Source organism: Heterocephalus glaber, unplaced genomic scaffold (genome assembly GCF_053883595.1).
Source record: "Heterocephalus glaber isolate CG9 unplaced genomic scaffold, H.glaber_assembly_v1.0 deba00001687, whole genome shotgun sequence".
NCBI classification, from domain to species: domain Eukaryota; kingdom Metazoa; phylum Chordata; class Mammalia; order Rodentia; family Bathyergidae; genus Heterocephalus; species Heterocephalus glaber.
In genome coordinates this window covers 6,053,650-6,072,443 of record NW_028258412.1, presented here as the reverse complement: position 1 = coordinate 6,072,443, position 18,794 = coordinate 6,053,650, and the positions used below count along the sequence as shown (strand labels likewise).

Genomic DNA, 18,794 nt, shown 5'->3' with positions numbered 1-18,794 from the left:
ATCCGTGAATTCAGCCAAACTCAGATAAAAAAATATCCAGGAAAAAAAAAAGTGCTGAGCATGTACATACTTTTTGTTGTCAGTATTCCCAAAACAATAACAGTATAACAACTTTCCACAGCATTTACATTGTATTAGGTGTTATGAACAATCTAGTTATGATTTAAATTATGAGAAAATGTGTATAAGGTTATATGCAAATACTCTGCTATTTTGTATAAAGGACTTGAGCTTTGGGGAATTTTAGTATCCATGGGGCTTCTGGAGCCAGTCCCTCATGGACACCGAGGGATGGCTCTACTACCTCAGTTCATCCTCAGCTGTAGGATTCTTGTTTTATAGCTAAGGACAGACTCAGGGTCTTGAAATAACTTTCTGAGGTCACCCAGGTATAGGTGACAGAGCTGGAATTTTAATCCAGACCTGAGTGACCCCAGGGCTTGTCCCACTAGCTTGCCATGTGCCCCTTAGCCATGAGGATTTGGCCCTGCCACCTGGCAAAGCTCCAGGGAGCCAGCAGATGCTGCTGAAGCCATAGACCTGGTTCCTGGGATTGGGTTCATGGCACTGTGTTCCCAGTGGCGGAGTGGGGCTGGATCATTCTGTGTTCAGGACAGGGCCTCACTCACACACTGCCAACTGTGCCACCCTCAGAGGACGAGCATGAATCACAGCAGAGAAGGCCAGCTTAGTCAGCACCCCATGCTGGTGTCTGGGCCTCATCTAGACACACTCCAGCTGTCCCCTCCCTGACCTTTCCCTGAGCCCCACCTGAGTCAGGGCTGTTGAGTGTGAGGATGCACGTTGTGCCTGTGCAAGGAAACCTGGCTGAGGAGCGAAATCTAGCCAACGTTCTGTCTGCCAAGATGCGTGTCTGCAGAATGCTGTATCTGTCCAGAGGGTTCTGCAGGCTGCACTGTCTCCTAATGTGTACTCAGGCTCTGGAGTGGCAGGCAGTTGGGTCAGGAGCCCCAGAGTTCACACCTGGGGAGGTCACCTTCGCAAAGGCCAGCTCCTGCCCAGGAATGGGGCTTTGGGCACCTGCTTGTGGAGGCAGGTCTGTGAAGTAGATGGGAAGTGCCAGCCCCCGACACCTTCCCCTGGGCTCTGCAGAGCTGTTGTGTAGGGTAAGGGTCTAGGGCTACCTTGGGGGCTGAGGCTCCAGTTCCATCTCTGCCTTTTGTGCCGTGGACTTGGGGGCAGCTCAATTCTCCTTTCCTGGCCTTGATTTCCTTATCTGTGATGTGGACCAGCTGATCCTAGTATTCACTTGATCACTGACAGCCTGTTTCTTGCCTGAGCCTCTGTTTTCCTGAGGCTGATAATAATGATGGTGGAGAGAGCCAGTATTTCTTGAGGGCCTCCTATGGGCCTGGCTCTGTGAAAAGTGTGTACATGGATGATCTGACTCCCATAGCAACTCCCTGAGGGGTACACTGTTACTATCCCAGGTTTTATAACAGGAAACTGAGGCTAGAAGTTAATTAATGGCCAAGATCATTGACTTAGTTTCTTTTTTTTTTTTGGTACCGAGGATTGAACTGGGGATCTTGCACTTGCAACATAGGCGGAGGCACCACTGAACTAAATCCCCAGCCCAAGATCATTGGCTTAGAAAGCAGTAGCACTTGGATTTAAACCCTGACATTCACTTGAGCTCAACTCTTGACCCTTTTCTCCCTCAGACATGTAGATCAGGTAGTTGCACGGCCTGGTGCTCAGTTCTATACCCAAAAGTAGCAGATGGGTAGAAGGCATCATCTCAGGCATCTTCTCGTATCACCGCTGGATATTAGAACAGCAGAGGCCGTTAGAGATCACCTGGTTCAGCCACCCTCCTGCTGCTTCACACATAGGAAAACTGTGGCTCAGAGGGGCAAATGATAGCCACAGCCTTACCTGGCAGAGGTGAAGTTATGCCACTAGAAAGAGCTAAGGTGGGCTTAAAATGCAGGGAGCAAAGCCCACACCCCTAATCATGCAACCAGAATCTCTAGAACTTGGGGTCCTGTAGACCTCTCCAGGATGACCAAATATTTCCCAGGAGCGAGATAAGGGGTGGGCAGAAGAAGTGTGTATGGGCAGCTGTGGCCCTCAGCAGAGGCTGACAAGGTGAATACATACATGGAAACATTGACTGGTTTGCCCCCACACATGTGTGTCTGTATGTGCAAGAGGAGAATACACATACACACATGGCCCAGCACTGAGGGGGCTTGTTGTTTGGTTGATAGTGTGGCTAGCAGGCCGGCAGAGGGGTGTGTGGCCTCAGTTTTCTGGTGGGTTGGTATATCAGGCAGTTTGTGTGGCAGCTGCTCTGCCTTCCCCTCACATGTGACCTGGGGCACCTCACAGCACCACTCTGAGCCTCTATTTCCTCATTCATAAATGGGATTGTAATACACACTTCTTGAGGTTCCAAGGGACCAGCATGGTTCCAGGGTGTGATAAGTAATAAAGGATAGCTGCTATTGGTGTGATTTGTTGGAGGGTTCTTTGGTGTGAGATTAGCAATGTGGGCCTTGCTTCCTGGATTCCAAGCCCGGCTTTGTTGTCTTCTAGTGGTATAACCTTGACCAAGTCACTTCTTGGAGCCTCAGATCCCTCATCTGAAAAGGCATCATAGGCCCTACTCTGCAGGTTGTCCTGAGGATTACATGAAATGATGTATATAAAGCTCTTAATCTAGTGCTGCTGTGTAGTAGGTGCTCAATAAACCATTACCTCTAATAATGGCTAACATTTATTGAGCATTTGTATGATGCCAGGCATAATTTATTAGTGGCCAAAACACTGTTTTGTGATAGCAGGGCTTGAATCCAGGGAGTGTTGAGCTACATTCTCAGCCCTTTTTCTTTTTTTTTAATGTTGAGATAGGGTCTTACTAAGTTGCCCGGGCTAGCCTTAAACTTGCAATCCTGCCTTAGCCTCCCACACTGCAGATTCTAGGCATGTGCTACCACTCTCAGCAATTTTTATTATTATTATTGTTTCGTGGTCCTGGGAATCAAACCAAGGGTTTTGTGCATGCTAGGCAAGTACTGTACCACTGAGCTACACTCTCAACCTTAATAATCTATCTGTATTAGCAAACAAACTTCTGTATCACACCCTAAAAAATTAATTGATCATTCATACCCACTGCTTCATATTCCCACAGAGAAATAGAGGCCTAGAGAGCTAGGTGTGGTGGTGCACACCTATAATCTGAGCACTCAAGAGGGTGAGGCAGGAGGACCACTGCAAGTTCAAGGCCAACCTGAGCTACATAGCCCTGTCTCAAAAAACAAAAGGGAGAGAGAGAGCCTGAGATACTTAGAGCAGGGTAGTGACTTGCCCAAGGTCACCCAGCCAGCTTCTCAGTACCCTGTATGGTTTGGTCCAGCTCAGCCTGCTGCAGAGCTACTGTTCCGTGACAGTCTCCCACAGGGACACCTTCCTCCACCCTCCTTTCCCCATTACTCTCCAGAGCCAGTAGCTCCTTGGAGCTTCAAGCTTGGTGAATGGCTTGGTTAAGCACTCGGCCATTAAACGTTCATCTCTTACAATTTCAACCCAATTCCTATAAGTTTATTGGCAAGACGGGGTGTATTAGAGCTGCCAAATTTAATATATCAAGTCCGCATATCTGAGATGCAGTTTCTCAGCAGTAATGGGAGAAGAGAGGTTTTATACATTTTCATTTGGAATGACTGGCTGTTCCTGATCCCATTACAGATCCTGACTTAATGGGTGCCATCCCTGTCTGCCGCAGGAGTGACTTTCTCCATCAACCTGCTTGGCTTCCTAGATTATCCAAGATGCTTGTTTGTCTCTGCATTTCCTCCCAGTCTTTCCCTCCCAAGATGCATTCCCCCATCTGTCTGTTCTGTAAATCAGGTCCCAGCCTCATCTTTATTTGTCAGTTCCTGGGAGTCTATGCCTGTTAGCCTGGGCAACTACCTTCTGACTTAGGGAAGGCATTCCCTGTCCTCCTCTGGGCCTTAAGGGCCTTCTCTGTGAAGTAGAGACCAGACCACAGGATAAAGGGCTAGGCTAGCCTCAGCCTTTGCATGTCCCTGAGTAGACTGGTTCCTTCTCTGATCATGTGACCAAACTGGAGGACCCAGGGCCTGGCTGTAAGAGATATAGAACAACTGCCCACCTTGGGCAGCAGACCTGAGACAGGAGCGTGGCTGTGATCACCATGGCTGAGGGGTCTAAGACTGTAATATTCTCATTCCCTCCAAGGCTGGCTGGGGACTTGTCACCCAAGAATTCAGTAATCCGTGTGGGAAGCTATTAGCACCTGCTGCCTGAGCCCTCAACTTTCCTAAGCATTAAGCTGGCTGTGGAAGAGAAGACACCTGGCAGTGTGATTTTTTTAAGGAACCTGTGTTTATGTTCTGCTTGCCAGCTGTGTGACTTTAGGCAAATCACTTTCTTTCTCTGAACCCCAATGTCCCAAGAGAAAATGGGAATTAATTCATTTATTCCACAAAGCTTGATTGCCTACACTGTATCAAGTGCCATTTTAAGTGCTGGGCTTCCAGCCATGAGCAAAGCAAAAGTACACCTGCCTTCATGGATTTATATTTTTGCTAGGAGAGAAAGGCAATACACATAACAAGTAATTTATTACTTAAGAGATAAGTGCTATGAGGAGAAATAAATCAAGGAATGGAAAAAGCTAAGGGGAGAGCTCTGTGATTTTAAATACAGAAAAATGGTCATGGTAGATTACTGAGAAAGTAGCATTTGAGCAAAGACTGAAAGACTGAGTGTATGTGTGGCAGGTGCCTGGAAGAGAGCTTCCAGGTCTAGGGGACAGGAGGTGGCCATGTGCTTGACATATGTGAGGAGCAGAGTGGAGGCTGATGTGGCCAGCATGGAGAAAGCCAGGAATAAGGAGGTCAGAGGTCAAGATTGTTTTAGGGGAAGAGGGATGCTGGCCAGACGTATAAAGTGGTAATCCTCCAGCCTGGATACATGTTAGAGTTACCTGGCAGCTTTAAAAAATATATCAAAGGCTGTGCTTCACCTACTCAGGTTCTATTTTGTTTTATTTGTTTGTTTTTGCTGTACTGGGGATTGAATCCAGGTCCTTCACCCTGAGCAACACCAGCAGCCCTTTCATTGTTATTTGAGACTAAATGCACTAAGGCTAGGCTTGAACTTGTGATTCTCTTGCCTCAACCTCCTAGAGTGCTGAGGTTACTGGTGTGTGCTACCAATCCCCAGCTTGAGGGTCTGTTTTCTGTTTTTTTGAGACAGGATCTTGCTATGTAATACAGGCTGGCCTTGAACTCACTATGTAGCCCAGGCTGGCTTTGAACTTGCAGTGAGACTCCTGCCTCAGTTTCCCAAGTGCTGTGATTACACATGTGTGGTATAACGCCCAGCATTTGAGATTCTGTTTTAAATAGCCAGGATTGGAGGCTAGACATCACAAGTGTTAAAAGATCCCTCTGGAAAGCCAGGCATGGTGGTACACGGCTAGAATTTCCAGCCAAGCAGGAGGCTGAGGCAGGAGTATTGCCAAGTTTGAGCCCAGCTTGGTGATTTAGCCAAGACCCTGTCTGAAAAAATAAAAAAGGGGTTGGGGATATAGGTCACGGCTCCCTGGGTTCAATCCTCAGTTAAAAAAAGAAAAGTCTCTTTGGAATGAGCCCTGTCAAGCCAAAATCATCAGCTCTAGAAGTTTCTCAATGGCTGGGGCACCTGTAAATAAATCCTTGGCCCTGGAATGGCCCTCAGGGGCCCTGTTTCTCTGATGGTCTGACTGAGTGCTTATGGTTCCCCAGGCAGCGGCAGCACCTGGTGCAGGTGGGGATGGGGAAGCGATACTTCTGTGACTACTGCGACCGCTCCTTCCAGGATAACCTCCACAACCGAAAGAAGCACTTGAATGGGCTACAGCACCTCAAGGCCAAGAAGATGTGGTATGACATGTTCAGAGGTGAGTCCTCAGTAGCCAGACTCCTGGAGCCTATTCTCTGATCCTTCTAATCATTAGACAAGGACCATCACGGTTAGCAACAGTCTGGGCCAGGGCTGTTTGAAGATCAGGAGAGGAAGGAGCCGGGTGCAGTGGCACAGGCCTATGATCCTAGCACTTGGGAGGCTGAGGCAGAAGGGTTGCAAGTTCGATGCCAGCCAGGGCTACATAGTGAGCTTGAGGCCACCCTGGGCTATATAAATAAGATTCTGTCTTGAGAAGGAGAAGGAGAAGGTTGGAGGGAGGGAGAAGAGAAGGAAGAGAGGAAAAATAGAGGCAGCGGTCGAGTCTCTAGCTTCAGGGTAGAAGAGCCCTCAGAGGGGGCAGATCAGAATTGGAGGTTCTTTCCCCAGTGATCTCAACCAAGGGCTTTCTGCTGCATACATATACTGTGGGCCACCCTGGGGATACTGTGGGTCCCTCTGAGGAGGTAATACTTCAGCCCCCAGCTGAAATATGGGTCCCCAGTCGATAGCCACTGTTCCGGGTGAGGGTATGCAGAAAAGCGGCATCCATAAGCAGAGCCAGGGGTGGGGGGAGCTGGTGAGGGAGAAGGGCAGGAGCCACAGCATTGAATAGATCCTTCAGGCCTATGGAGGCCATAGCAAGGGGCTGCACTGTCCCAAGGGCAAAGGGCAGCAAGCAGCCTTGGAAGGGCTTTAGGCAGAGGTCATTATGGCTTATTCTCTACTCACTAGTAAGGACTCTGCTGCTGGATGAACAATAGAAGTAGCTGCTGAATGACTGGCTAGAGGGAGGGATGAATAGCCCAGCTGTGGAGGAAGGAAGGGAGAGAGGGAGGGCTCTTAAGGAAAGGCTTCTCAGAGCAGGTGCAACTAGGGCATTGAGCTGAGGTCTGAAGCATTCAGCACAGGGCCTGGCCCCCTGGGGGGCGGGGTTGCATATACAGGGGAGCTGTGCTGCTGCACAGCTGTCCTTAGACACACACTGAGGAATGGCCAGGGAGGGGCCAGAGCATGGCCAGGCAGGAGCCAGGCAGAAAGGTGAGAGAGCTTGGCGGTGTGGCAAGGGTGGACTTGAGGCTCCTAGAATGAGTGAGGGCAGAGCAATGCTGCACAGGTTGGGAGCAGGATGCCAGGACATGGCCCAGAGTCTCAAAGGAAAGAACTGAGTCCCAGCAGCCAAGAAGAGAGGAGAAGGAAGGCAGAGGGTGTTCTCTGTTCTCTGGTCTGAGGCTCAGAATGCTTACAAGAGAGATAGCATTTAAAGAGTACCTGTTGGAAAATCAATCAATCAGTCAATAAATAGTACCTGTCAGGTCGGGGGAGGGGGGATTTAGCTCCGTGGTGCTGCCGCCTGTCTCGCAAGCGCAAGGGCCCGAGTTCAATCCCTGGTACCAAAAAAAAATATCCTAAGGAGTACCTGTCACATGCCAAATGCTTGCCATGGTTTCTCATTTGCTTCTCTCATTGACACTTTTTTTTTTTTTGGTACCGGGGATGGAACTCGGGACCTTGCGCTTGCGAGGCAGGCACCAGAACCACTGAGCTAAATCTCTGACCCCTTTCATTGACTTTTGAACACAGTAGTTCTCAACCCCGGCTGCAGGTTAGGATCACCTGGAGACCTTTAACTGAAAAACTAGCCAGGTGCAGTCGTACACACTTGTAGTCAGATACTTGGGAGGTTGAGGCACAGGATTACTTGAGCCCAGGAGTTCTAGACTAGTCTGGGAAACCCAGCAAGACCTTGTCCCAAAAAGGAAATAAAAATACTGACTCCCTGGGTGGGGATTTAGCTCAGTGGTTTCGCCACCTGCTGTGCAAGTGCAGGGACCTGAGTTCAACCCCTGGTAACCCCCCAAAAAATAGTGACTCCCTGACCCTATCCTCAGAGATGGGTTGGGGTAGATGGGCACTAGGTATAGTATTTTTAAAGCTCTCCCAAATATTCCCCATTTCAGATGAGGAAACTGAGGCTCAGGCTTGAAGATTGTTTAGCAGGTCAGGCATGTCTGTGGTTGGGTGGGACTGGGAATTGGGGCAGATGGGGAAATCAGGAGCAGTGGGGGCTTCTAGGTTCCTGGGAGGCCTCTAACACTGGCATCAGCACAGGCTGTCTGTCTCCCCAAATCCAGTGGGGGCTGTGGTCTGGCATCAGCCAGGCAAAGTGCACTTTGGTCTTTGCTCCTAGTCCTAGCCTCTCAGCCAAGAACATCTTGGTCCTGGGGTCCAGAGCTCACGGACAGGGTCCTTGGGTTTCTTATAGAAAAGATGAAAGGGCAGGTGCCATAAGCCCTTCCTCAGGCCTCCTATATCCTTAGTGTCCTCTCACATCCCCACCCACATTTAATCCTTGGAACAGCTCTAAAGAGTGCTAGTGCCCCAGGGGTCCCACTTACAGGCAATGACTTTAAAATCCAGACCAGTGGAGTTCCACCTTCTTGGCTGAGTATGGAGAATGCAAGAGGCAAGGAGCAGGGAGCCAGCCCCGGGAGGTCCGGAGAAGAACACAGAGTGTACAGGCAGCCTGGCACATCATCTGCAAAGGGGATAAAAAGGAGAAAACGTGTGGAAAATGACAAAGAGAAAAAAGCACAAGATGGTGAGGCACGAGCACCTCATAAAAAGATTCAAATTCCTCCTCTCCCTCAGGAGCTGCCGCCTGTCACCCTGATCCACCGGGACATCCTGTGGGCCTGGTGCCAGCAGCTCAAGATCAGCACCAAAGGTCAGAAATTAGAAGCGTATAAGCGACTCTGTGAATCCACTTACCCGCAACAAAAGCCCCATTTGCAGAACATTCCTATTACATCCAAGGAGGCCAGGGTCAAGTCAACAGGTAAAAAGAGGCAGAGGTCCCTGGAAGGTCCAAAGGGAAGAATGTCTGCAGTGGGGACGGACCTTCCTGAGGAGGCCCCGATCCCTGCAGGGCAGCTGGCCACCCTGCAAGAGCCACCTGCTCTGCAAGAAGAGGTCAGCATGAGCATGATGACCACGGCTGCTCCAGAGTCAGTGCTGGCCTCCTGGGGCTGAATTGCAGCTGGGGCCGGCAGGAGGGAGACAGTGCAGCCCCCGGCAGAGGCCTACGGTGACAAGTGGTGTGTGGTGCACGGGTGCAGTCTCCCCGCAGACATGGGGGGCTGGGTCCAGCTGCAGTTCCACGTGGGACAGGCCTGGTGCCCAAAAAGAAGGGGCGCATGAATGCGCTGTTCCTGCTGCCCTCTGGCACCTTCCCACCACCCCACCTGGAGGACAACCTGCCGTGCCCCACCTGTGTCCGCAGGAACAAGGTCTTAGTTAAGAGCCTTCAGTGGGATTAGAAAGATAGGACAAAGGGAACCTCTCTGGTGTTTTGGCTTCTTAAATCACCTGTGCTCCTGGAGTGGTGAGTCTACAAAACTGCAGTGGGACCAAGACCAGTGGACACCCAAAGCCTTGTGCCCTCGCAGATGCCCAGCTCACCGAGAAGCTGTTGGACCTCTCCCAGCAATTATGCGGCTACAGGCGGCACCCAAGGAACCACCAACGCCCTTCACAGGGGCATCTTTAAGCTCATGGGGCAGCCCCTGCCTGAGGGGCAGACTGACTGGGTGCTGGGACATCCGTGGGTCTCCAGCCTGAGTCGCCGCTCCGTCGCTCCGTCACCGACACAGGAGGCTTGCAGCTGCAGCAGCTGTCCCAGCCCACCCTGCAGCCCATTGAAAGACTTGGTCTCTACCCCCGAGCATTCTCGAATTGTCTCTTAGCATGTAGATTTGCATTTTCTTTCTGTAATTACAAAATAATGTACTGAATCTAGTGTCTGGATTTTGCTTTGTTTTTTGACACAGGATCTTGCTTTGTAGTCCAGACTAGTCTTGAACTCACTATTCAGCCCAGGCTGTCCTTGAACAATTTGGCAATCCCTCTGCCTCCGCCTCCCAAGTTCGGGGATCATGGGCTACCCCAGGATGCCTACCTGGTGCCTGGGTTTTTATGTTCTTTCTGTTTTGTTTTATGGGATTATGTATGCATCCCCGTGAGCCCAGGAAGAAGGTCTCCTGCCCTCTTGGGGTCCTGCATCTCGGAGAGGAGGCTGTGTTCTGGGAGACTGTTAGTTTCCTGTCCAGTCTCCCCCCTCGGGTGCATTCTGGTGATGTGACTCCATGCTCTTCCTCCACCTCCCACTGCTTGCCTCCCTATCCCTGGAGACCCAGGCAGCACTGGAGAAACCCGCCTGCCTCATGAATTCAGTGTCAGGGAGACTGCTGTAATTATCTTGCTGTTTAGAGGGAGCAAACAGGGACTCGGGAGGCTGAAGCAGGAGGATCACCATGAGTGCAAGGCTACCCTGGGCTACATAGTGAGATCAAGGCCAGCCTGGAGTACACAGTAAGCCCCTGTCTCAAAAAAACAAAGAGGGGGGAGAGCAACAGGAAATTGGCTCTCCACCTTCCCATCTGGATGGGCAGAGATCTCTGCCCACAAGCAGTGGTGTGGGGCCGGGGATAGAGTCTGGAGCCCACCCTGCAGGGCCCCAGGGAGCTGGGTGCAGAAGGCCTGGGCAGAAGCAGACAGGCAGGTGGTGTGGGCCAGGGACTGCCCAGCGCGTAGAGGGGTTGCAGGGGGATGTGAGGGACAGCCTTTAAGACTCCAGTTTACTGAAATGAAGCTGATGTCCCTAAAAATACTCCAGTAAATTTTTACCCTTTCAAGATGGGGCTTGTAGTTGAGAATTACACTTTGGAGGGAGAAAGTAAGGAAGGGACAAGAAAAAAAGTGGAAATAGAAAAAATGATAACAAAGCCTTTGTACATAGGGAGGGCAAAGGGCTTGGGGGGGGGGATAAAATAAAATGTATTTAAAAATTAAAAAAAAAATCCAGACCAGTGAACCCAGAGTCCCCAGATACTGGTGGCCAAGCTGGCATACGAGCTCTTTTCACTTCTTCAAGAGGCTTTCCAGGACCCCAGTTACCCTGAGGAACTGCACAGGCTCTGGGAGGTACCGTGTGCCCCAGCCTGGGTGGGTACTTCTCTCCACACCTGCTCTGCTCCCAGCTTCATACCTTGGACAGATCCCTGAGCCCTCAGCAGGTGGTCAGGATAAGCATGGACCCTGGAACCTGAATGTCTGGGTGTCATTCACTAGTGGTGTGGTGCTGGTTTTGTCACATGTAAAACAGCTGTAAAAAGTACCCATCTCTCAGGGTTGTGACAAGGATTTGATACTCCCGTAATGACTGGCACATGAGGGGTCACTAAGTAGGAACGATGTGGATATGTCTTCAAAAGGATTGGCCTCAGGCCCTTTATCTCACGGGCTCATTTATTCAGCTAGTTCCCCGTAAATACTTAGCCTGTCCTTAGCTCTCAGATGGGATCTGAAAATTCAAAGATGGATAAGACAGGGCCCTACTCCTAAGTGACCCCATATCCAGTTACGAGATTGTGCTCTGGGCAAGCCCCTGTCCTGTCTATGTTTCTGTGTTCTGGCTTCTTCCTCCTGACCCTGGTCACACTGTCACCGCATGTACTATCTTCTCTCCAGGCATGCTCTTCCTGTTCTCTTCCCCACCCCAAATCAGTAAGCCCCATCTCAGAACTCAACTCAAGCAGCAAAGCCATGGGTCGTCCTCTCTGTCCCCTGGCCAGGTCAGGTATTTGGCTACATGGTCAATGTTACTGCATTTATATCCATGTGGATTAGTGTGGCAGTTGGACTGGAAGGAAGAACCAACTCTGACTTGTTCTCTCCTTAAATCCTCATCCTGGCAAGGACGTGCTCAGTGAACATTTGGAAGATGAATGTCTAGATGGCTGAGCAAACACGGGGTACCAGGGCCACTGTTAATTGTGGGAGATGAAGCAAGAACCGATAGGTCAGATCACAAGGAGCCTTGAACACCAAGCAGAGGAGCAGGGGCCTCTTAGAGCAGGGCCTGGGCTGAGGCTTCTCAATCCTCATGTGCATGTCAGTGCATGTCAGAGACACTGATGAACTTTTAACAATTCTCATGCTGTCCCACTCCAACACGTTAAAGCAGAATCTGAGAGGGGTGGATTCAGGGATCCATGTACTTTTTTGTTGTTTATTTTTCATTCGTACATGTTTGCACTACATAATAATTACATTTATCATGAGGCATTGGTACATGGACCTATTAATTTCATTCCCTACTCCTCCTGTCTCTCTACTCCTTCCATCTCTTGGTCCTCTTCCCATTTACAAAAGCTCTATTTGCATTTTTTCTTTCATTTTTTCCTCTCCCTTCCTTCCTTCTTTCCTTCTTTCCTTTTTTTTTTTTTTTTGTACCCGGGATCAAACTCAGGACCTTGTGCTTTTGAGGCAGATGCAGTGCCAGAGATAAATTCCTGGCTCCTTCCTTTCTTTTTATTTATTGATTTTTTTTTTTTTTTTTTTTTTTGAGAAAGGGTCTCTCTTTGTGGTTCAGGCTGGCCTTGAACTCACTGTGTAGCCCAGGCTGGCCTCAGACTAACAGCGATCCTCCTCCCTCAGCCTCTGAGTGCTGGGATTACAGGTATGCACCACCATGCCCAGCTCCATGTATTTTAATAGCAGTGATTCTGAAGTGTAGGAGGGTTGAGAACCACTAGCCAATGGCTGTGTGGCATGGAACTTCTCCCACACAGAGCCATCCAGCCAGGGTCCTCTGTCTCACCCCCTCCACCAACCTCAGAGGTCCTAACCTCAGGGGGTACTTGGACAACATTCACGTACCCACCACCAGCCCGCTTCTCCCAAGAATGGCAGACAGGGAAGTTCATGGTGTCTGTATCCCCGTTTAGGAGACCTGAGTCTGACAAGCCCTTTGTTGACAGATAATAGACCCTTCTCTACTCTGCTGGTCCTACCCAGGGCTCTATCAGGACCCCCTGGAGTGAGTCTTCTGATAACCAACTTCCGACCCCAGCAAATTCCCAACTCCTCCAGCCACTGGCAGCAGGCTGTCCCCATGGGATGGGGCATTTACTCAACCACTAGGAAATCAGCTGCCACATTGACAAAACAGGGGCTTTAAAGTCTCACACAGGAGGGTTCAAGGCAGGCACTACCAGCTTCTTAAATGTGTTTCCTTGGGCAGGTCATTTCTCTGTGTGAACTTCAGTTTCCCTTTGCACTGTACAGTGAGTTGGGAGGAGGAAATAAGAACTACTGCTGTTTTTGGGCACCCAGTTGGTCCTGGCTGCTCCTTGTTGCCTAGGCAATAGGATGCCAAGGCTGCACCTGAGCCCACAGGCTGATTGCATTGTTGTCACTTTCTTGTTGATTCTAAGTTTCCACTAGGAATGGAAACCACAAGCCTCCTCTACCAAGTGCTCTCCATTCATAATTTTACTAAATTTTCCTCCCATTTACTTGGGGGATGGAGAGGGCTGTACATTGGAAAAATTAAGCAGCCTGCCTATGGTTCTGTGTATCTGGGATTTGAGTTTAGGCTCCTTGAACTCAGAAGCTTATGGTCTTTCCTCTAGCCCAGTAGCCTCAAGAAAAGGCAGTAGGCAAATGTGCCGTCCAGCCTAGCCTCTTCTTCATCCAGTGTGGACAGAAGGGCCCCTGAGTTCAGGCACCATCTTCAGGTGTCTTATTCACAGATTTTTTTTTCTTCAGGTAGGGGGTCATTCCATGTTGTCCATACTGCTATCTAACTCCTGGGCTCAAACAATACCCTTTCCTTAGCCTCCTGAGTGGCTGCTATATGGGTGTACAGCTCTGTACCCACCCTACTTACAGATTTTGACTGATTGATACCTTACCTACCAAGAAGAACATATTTTAAAACCATGACTATATGATGCAAATAAAGGCAGGAAAAACTGGGGGAAACCAGAGTTAAGGTTAGTATCCAGAATGATTGTTGGGAAGTCCTGTCCAGGGCAGTGGCTGGTCTGGCTCTGAGCACCATAGCTGGTGACAGGAGATATAACAGAGCAGGGGGGCTGGGGATTTAGCTCAGTGGTTTTGCCACTTGCTGCGCAAGTGGAAGGACCCAAGTTTAATCCCCAGTACCGAAAAAAAAAAACAACAGAGTAGGGATTGCAATCTTTGCTGTGGCAGAATTCCTCAGCTCTGGGATTGGCTGGTGGGCTTCCTGACCCCATTATTTTTTTAAGCTTTTTATTTTGAAATATAGTTGTGCCTGCTTAATGACAGGAATATAGTCTTAGAAATGCATCTATTAGGTGATTTCATTATTGTGCAAACATCGTAGAATGTACGTACATAAACTAAGATGGCTCTGACATCACTATGTGATATATTCTGGGACCATCATTGCATATGCAGCCCATCATTGATCAGAATGTCATTATGTGGGTGCATGACTGTAACTACAGATTCACAGGAAGTTAGTCACACAGTCCTGTGGAACCTGGATTAAAACAAAACAAAACAAAACAACAACAGCAAAAACTCCCCAAGTAATTCCATTGTGCAGTCAAGGTCAAGAATCTCTGCCCTCAAACTGGATTCTTACCTTTGGCTGGTCCTGGGGAGTGGGAGGGTGGGGTCACCTGTTGCTTGGATCCCTCTGCCCAGCATCTCCACCCTTTATTCCATGATTGGGGGGGTCTTTCTTTCCTTGTGACTGTGCCCCTCTGAGGTCCATGCCCCTTTGCCTCTGCCACCCTTGGAGCCATCTGAACCCAGCCCTTCTCCTCCTGCAGATGCAGCTGCCATCTTGCTGGATGAGGAGAACAAGCGACCCTGCAGGAAGTTCCTGCTGACAGGTAAAGTGCTCTGCTCAGCTCAGATCCTTCAGGAACTAGCAATGCCCTGTCTGGCCTGTGTGGAATTCTCTAGAGTGTCTTCCCCCAACCCTGGCCATCATCCTGAGCCCACTTTGTAGTGGGCTGATTGGTCAGTCAGGGGCTCCCCAGGGTTGAGCCTTGGACCTTCACAAGGCCTGGTACTCAGCTCCCTAGACCTAGAATGTAATTTTATTACCTCACTTAGAACAACCAAACACTGGAGAGTTTAAGTAAACTCAAGGACTAATAGACTAACTGATTAAATTATCCTGGGAACCCTTCCTCCTGTCGCCTCCTTCCCAGCAAGCAGAGCTGGAGACAGTAACAGGCCTGATGAGCTGAAGAAATTCAGAATCAGAACCAAGGGATGCCAGGTGTCCATTGACTGTTCAGTTCCTAGCTCATAAAAATGAATATAGTTTGGGGCTGGGGATTTAGCTCAGTGGCACTGTGCCTGCCTCACAAGTGCAAGGTCCTGAGCTCCATCCCCAGTATGGAAAAAAATATATGTATATAGTGCAAAGAGACAAAGACCTCAGTAAGTGAAGAAAGCAAAGACAGATGAAGTTAAAGGTAGGAGAATTAAGATAAGCTAGAAGAAAAATTAGTCTTCTGTTTGTTCTTGAGGTCCTGTGTACTGCTCTCTAAGGGTTTGGCTCTGAGCTTCCTAGCAGCTAAGGTAAAGAGGGAAGCCATGATGCTTCATATGATTTGCAAGGTAACTTGCCACTGGGGAGAGGTACTGCTGTTGAGCTGGGGAGCTGGGTAAGTAGCCATGCTCTCCTCAGGAGATGTGCTGCCCCCAAGATGGCCACGAGGCCTACAGACCAGGGGCTTCCCCACAGACTTGGCCTTGATGTGCATATGCCACTGCACATCATAGGTTATATGGCCTAGGATACCATCAGACTCCTGTAATTTCAAGACACATTTTTGTGTCCTTGGTTGAGATAGGAAAAACCACTAAAACTCTAGCTCCTCTTCGGCAAAGCTGCCATTAACACCTTTCTAAGCAGTAGTCCAGCTGCTTTTGCAAGCCAGGTGAGGAAGCAGGGCACCAAGTGGAGACACAGCATAGGCAGTGGCCTGGAGTAGAGAAAGGGAGCATGGTTCTTACGTAAACCTATACTCAGTTCATGAAGGCAAGCAGAGAGGAGGGGCTGGAGTTGAGAGACAGCCTGCAGAGGCTTGTGTTGCCCAGTCCTGTCAGGCTTTGGTTAGATTGGATCCTCAGCATCAGGGAGTGCTGCAGAGGATGAGCAGGACATGATGATTGCTGAGTGTGGGCATAGCCTGAGAGAATCTAGTGTTTAGACTAGGGTTGCTACTCTAGCCCCTGATATCATGCCCCTACAACTCTAGGACCCATCATCAGGATGCCCACAGCCCAAGATGACAAGTAACTATCATCCTGAGTGGGAAATAACACTGTCTTCCCATTGCAGGCCAATGTGACTTTGGCTCCAATTGCAGATTTTCTCATATGTCAGAGCAAGACCTGCAGGAGTTAAGCATCCAGGTGGAGGGTATGTTGCAGCAGGGACTCTGGGTGAGGTGGAAATGGGGTGTAGGGAGCGGGTGTGGGATCTGAGACCAGGGAAGCTGCCCTGCACCTCTCTACCTCTTCTTCACTGGCAGCCACCATAGAGAGTAGGCCAAGGGCTACCCAGGATGAGGGCCCTGAGTTCCACTTTGAGGTGAGTGTCAGGAACTGGGCTGTGTCCTCAGAAAGTGAGGCATACATGGTTTCCTACCCAGGAACCCTGAGAGTGTGCCTCAGCCCCATCCAGCCCTGCTGCTAACCAAACAGTGGTTGTCCCTGGGTGCCTTCCCTCTCTCCTTCACTCACTCAAACAGGCACCTAGGAATCTCTGCTTGACCCCAGGCAGATCCCCCACAGTGCTCTGGGGACAGGGGGATGAAAGAAGCACTCTTCTTGCCCTCCAGATCCTCACACCCTGGTGATTTCACAGAGAAGTGAATTCAGCTTCTGTGGAAACTGGCATGCCTGCCTTTGAAAAATCCCCTGCTCACTTCCCAATAACAAAACAAGGAAGTTCTTAGTTAGATAGTCTTTACTGTTCTTCTGTAGCTCCTCCTTGGCAGGTGGAGGGAACACAGCTGCATTCAGGCAGAGGGCCTCAGGTGAGCCTCACTGCAAGTGGGAGGTAGAGTCCAGGTTCCCAGGAGCCACCACCACTCTTCTGTCTCCAGTGGCTTCAGGGCAGCCAGCACCTGTCTGGACAGCTTGGTCTTGTCCCCTGATAGGCCTAGATCCCCTCTGCCAAGTCAGACCCTGAGGGCATCACACCCTCCCTGAAGAGCTGATGGCACTGTATCTGTAGCCCTGGCAACCACACAGGGTTTTCAGGAGCTTTCCCAGAGCAGGGGCAAGGCCTCATGAGACCATCCAGCAAGTCCTGGCAATGGTAGCATTACCAGCTCTTTGCTTGCCATGGACTCTGGGAATGGTTGGCTCACGGTGGGGAGAGCACAGGCCAGTGGGCCTGAGCTGGAGACCATGTCTAGTGGAGACAGCTAGGGTGGGGCCCAAGCGAGCTGGCAGTTTGGACAGCCCTGACTCTCCCAGAGCCCTTAGAGTCTTGGCTCATGGCTGACCGTCTTGGAGGAAGTGTCCTGACCTGTCAAACATGACTGTTGACAAAATGAAGTGAGCAAGGCATGGTAGTGCATACCTGTAATCCCAGCAAGCAAGACCTTAGTAGCAAGATCTTGTCTCAAAATAAAAATAATGAAAAAAGGTTTGGGGATGTAGTTAAGTGCAAAGGCCCTGGATTCAGTCCCTGGAACCACATAACACACATGCACGCGCACATGGGGACGCACGTACAGGATGAAGAGAGGTGATGCCTGTGCTGTTAGCCCAGAGCCTGGCCCCAAGGGAAGGTTGATCTATGAGTTTGAATGGCCCAAGGCCCCATCACAGACCATCTTCTGACAAAAACACCTGCTTACACCTGTCCATTAATTGCTTGGTTTTAGTTCATAGAGCAACATTTTTTGGGGGGCCAGTGTATGAGATGAAATCACTCAAGTTTCATCACTTTGCTTGGGGTCAAAGACCTTGCAAATGGCAGAACTGAAAATTCATCCATGTTCTATAGCCCGTGTTGCCTCTTGTACCCCAGATTTGGACCCCTCCTGAGGGCTAGGTTCTTTACATACACAATCCTATTTCCAGCTCCTCAAAGCTTGAGGGGGCAGGCAGTGTTGTGACCCTTTGATGAGAAGCAGAATGAGGCCCAGAATGCTGGGTCACAGTATGAAGATGGGCTGAGGAAGTAGCGGCATGGAGGGGACATGCCAGCAGTTCTGCTCTGTGTCTTCCTTAGAAGGTTGCTGCAGCACCCCAGGTCTTTCCCAGGGCCTGCCAGTTTCTGCTGCTTTGTGGGAGGCTGGACTTTGGCCAGGCAGGATTGTGCCCCTCACTTTCCTTTGTCTCCCTATCACCACAGAGGAGAGGCGGGCCAGGGAGTGGCCACTGGAAACCCCCGAGCTCCCTGAGGGCCATCTGGAAGACTGGCTGGAGAAGAGAGCCAAGAGGCTGAGCTCAGCCTCAAGCAGCAGGTATAGGCCCCAGGGTCCCCTCCCCTCGCACCCCAGCCAATCTGCTCTTTGTTGGAGCTGAAGATTCTCTGTGATCTTCCCAAACATGAGTAACTGCCCCGACTCAGAGCTCCCTGAGAGTGGGGCATATTTGAGGCTGTTAGGTTCCCAGCCTGTGGCCAGAAGGGGTATACTTTGAAGGTGCCTGTTCTCTGGTTCCCTCATTTAGTAGCTCATCCCTTTACTGGAATGTGGTGGCTAAAGGAGAGGCAGGTAGCCAAACAAATATGACTCCACACCTCTAAGTCTATTGCTAGAGGGAGGGGCCTGAGCTGTAGTGGCCGAACACCCAGTGTTCTAAGCAACTTGTTACCTGCTACCCTCTCTCCTCTATGGTAACCTCAGAAGGGGAAACACGGTCCCAGGAGTATCACTTGCTTAGGTGCACATACTGTTAGGAAGAGGCAGAGCACGGATGGCACAGGGATGTGACAAGGTCATTGTTCACTGCCCCCCTAAGGAAGGGGTCTAAGCCCT

The 18,794-nt window shown here is 50.1% G+C and overlaps 1 protein-coding gene across 5 annotated transcripts in view; it reads left to right on the top strand.

The window, feature by feature from the left end:
• Nucleotides 1-18,794, top strand: part of Zmat5 (zinc finger matrin-type 5) — a 37,669-nt gene that overhangs the window by 14,590 nt on the left and 4,285 nt on the right. For 2 of the 5 annotated variants that reach the window (XM_004843416.3, XM_004843415.4), the window contains exons 2-5: nucleotides 5,784-5,938; nucleotides 14,607-14,669; nucleotides 16,136-16,216; nucleotides 18,167-18,278. In XM_004843416.3, the coding sequence (XP_004843473.1) occupies nucleotides 5,812-5,938; nucleotides 14,607-14,669; nucleotides 16,136-16,216; nucleotides 18,167-18,278 (383 nt within the window). In that variant the 5' untranslated portion in view covers nucleotides 5,784-5,811. Of the gene's footprint in view, nucleotides 1-5,783; nucleotides 5,939-8,592; nucleotides 8,669-14,606; nucleotides 14,670-16,135; nucleotides 16,217-18,166; nucleotides 18,279-18,794 lie in introns of all 5 variants that reach the window. The other 3 variants (XM_087198536.1, XM_013071994.3, XM_021257177.2) reach the window with 2 other exon arrangements.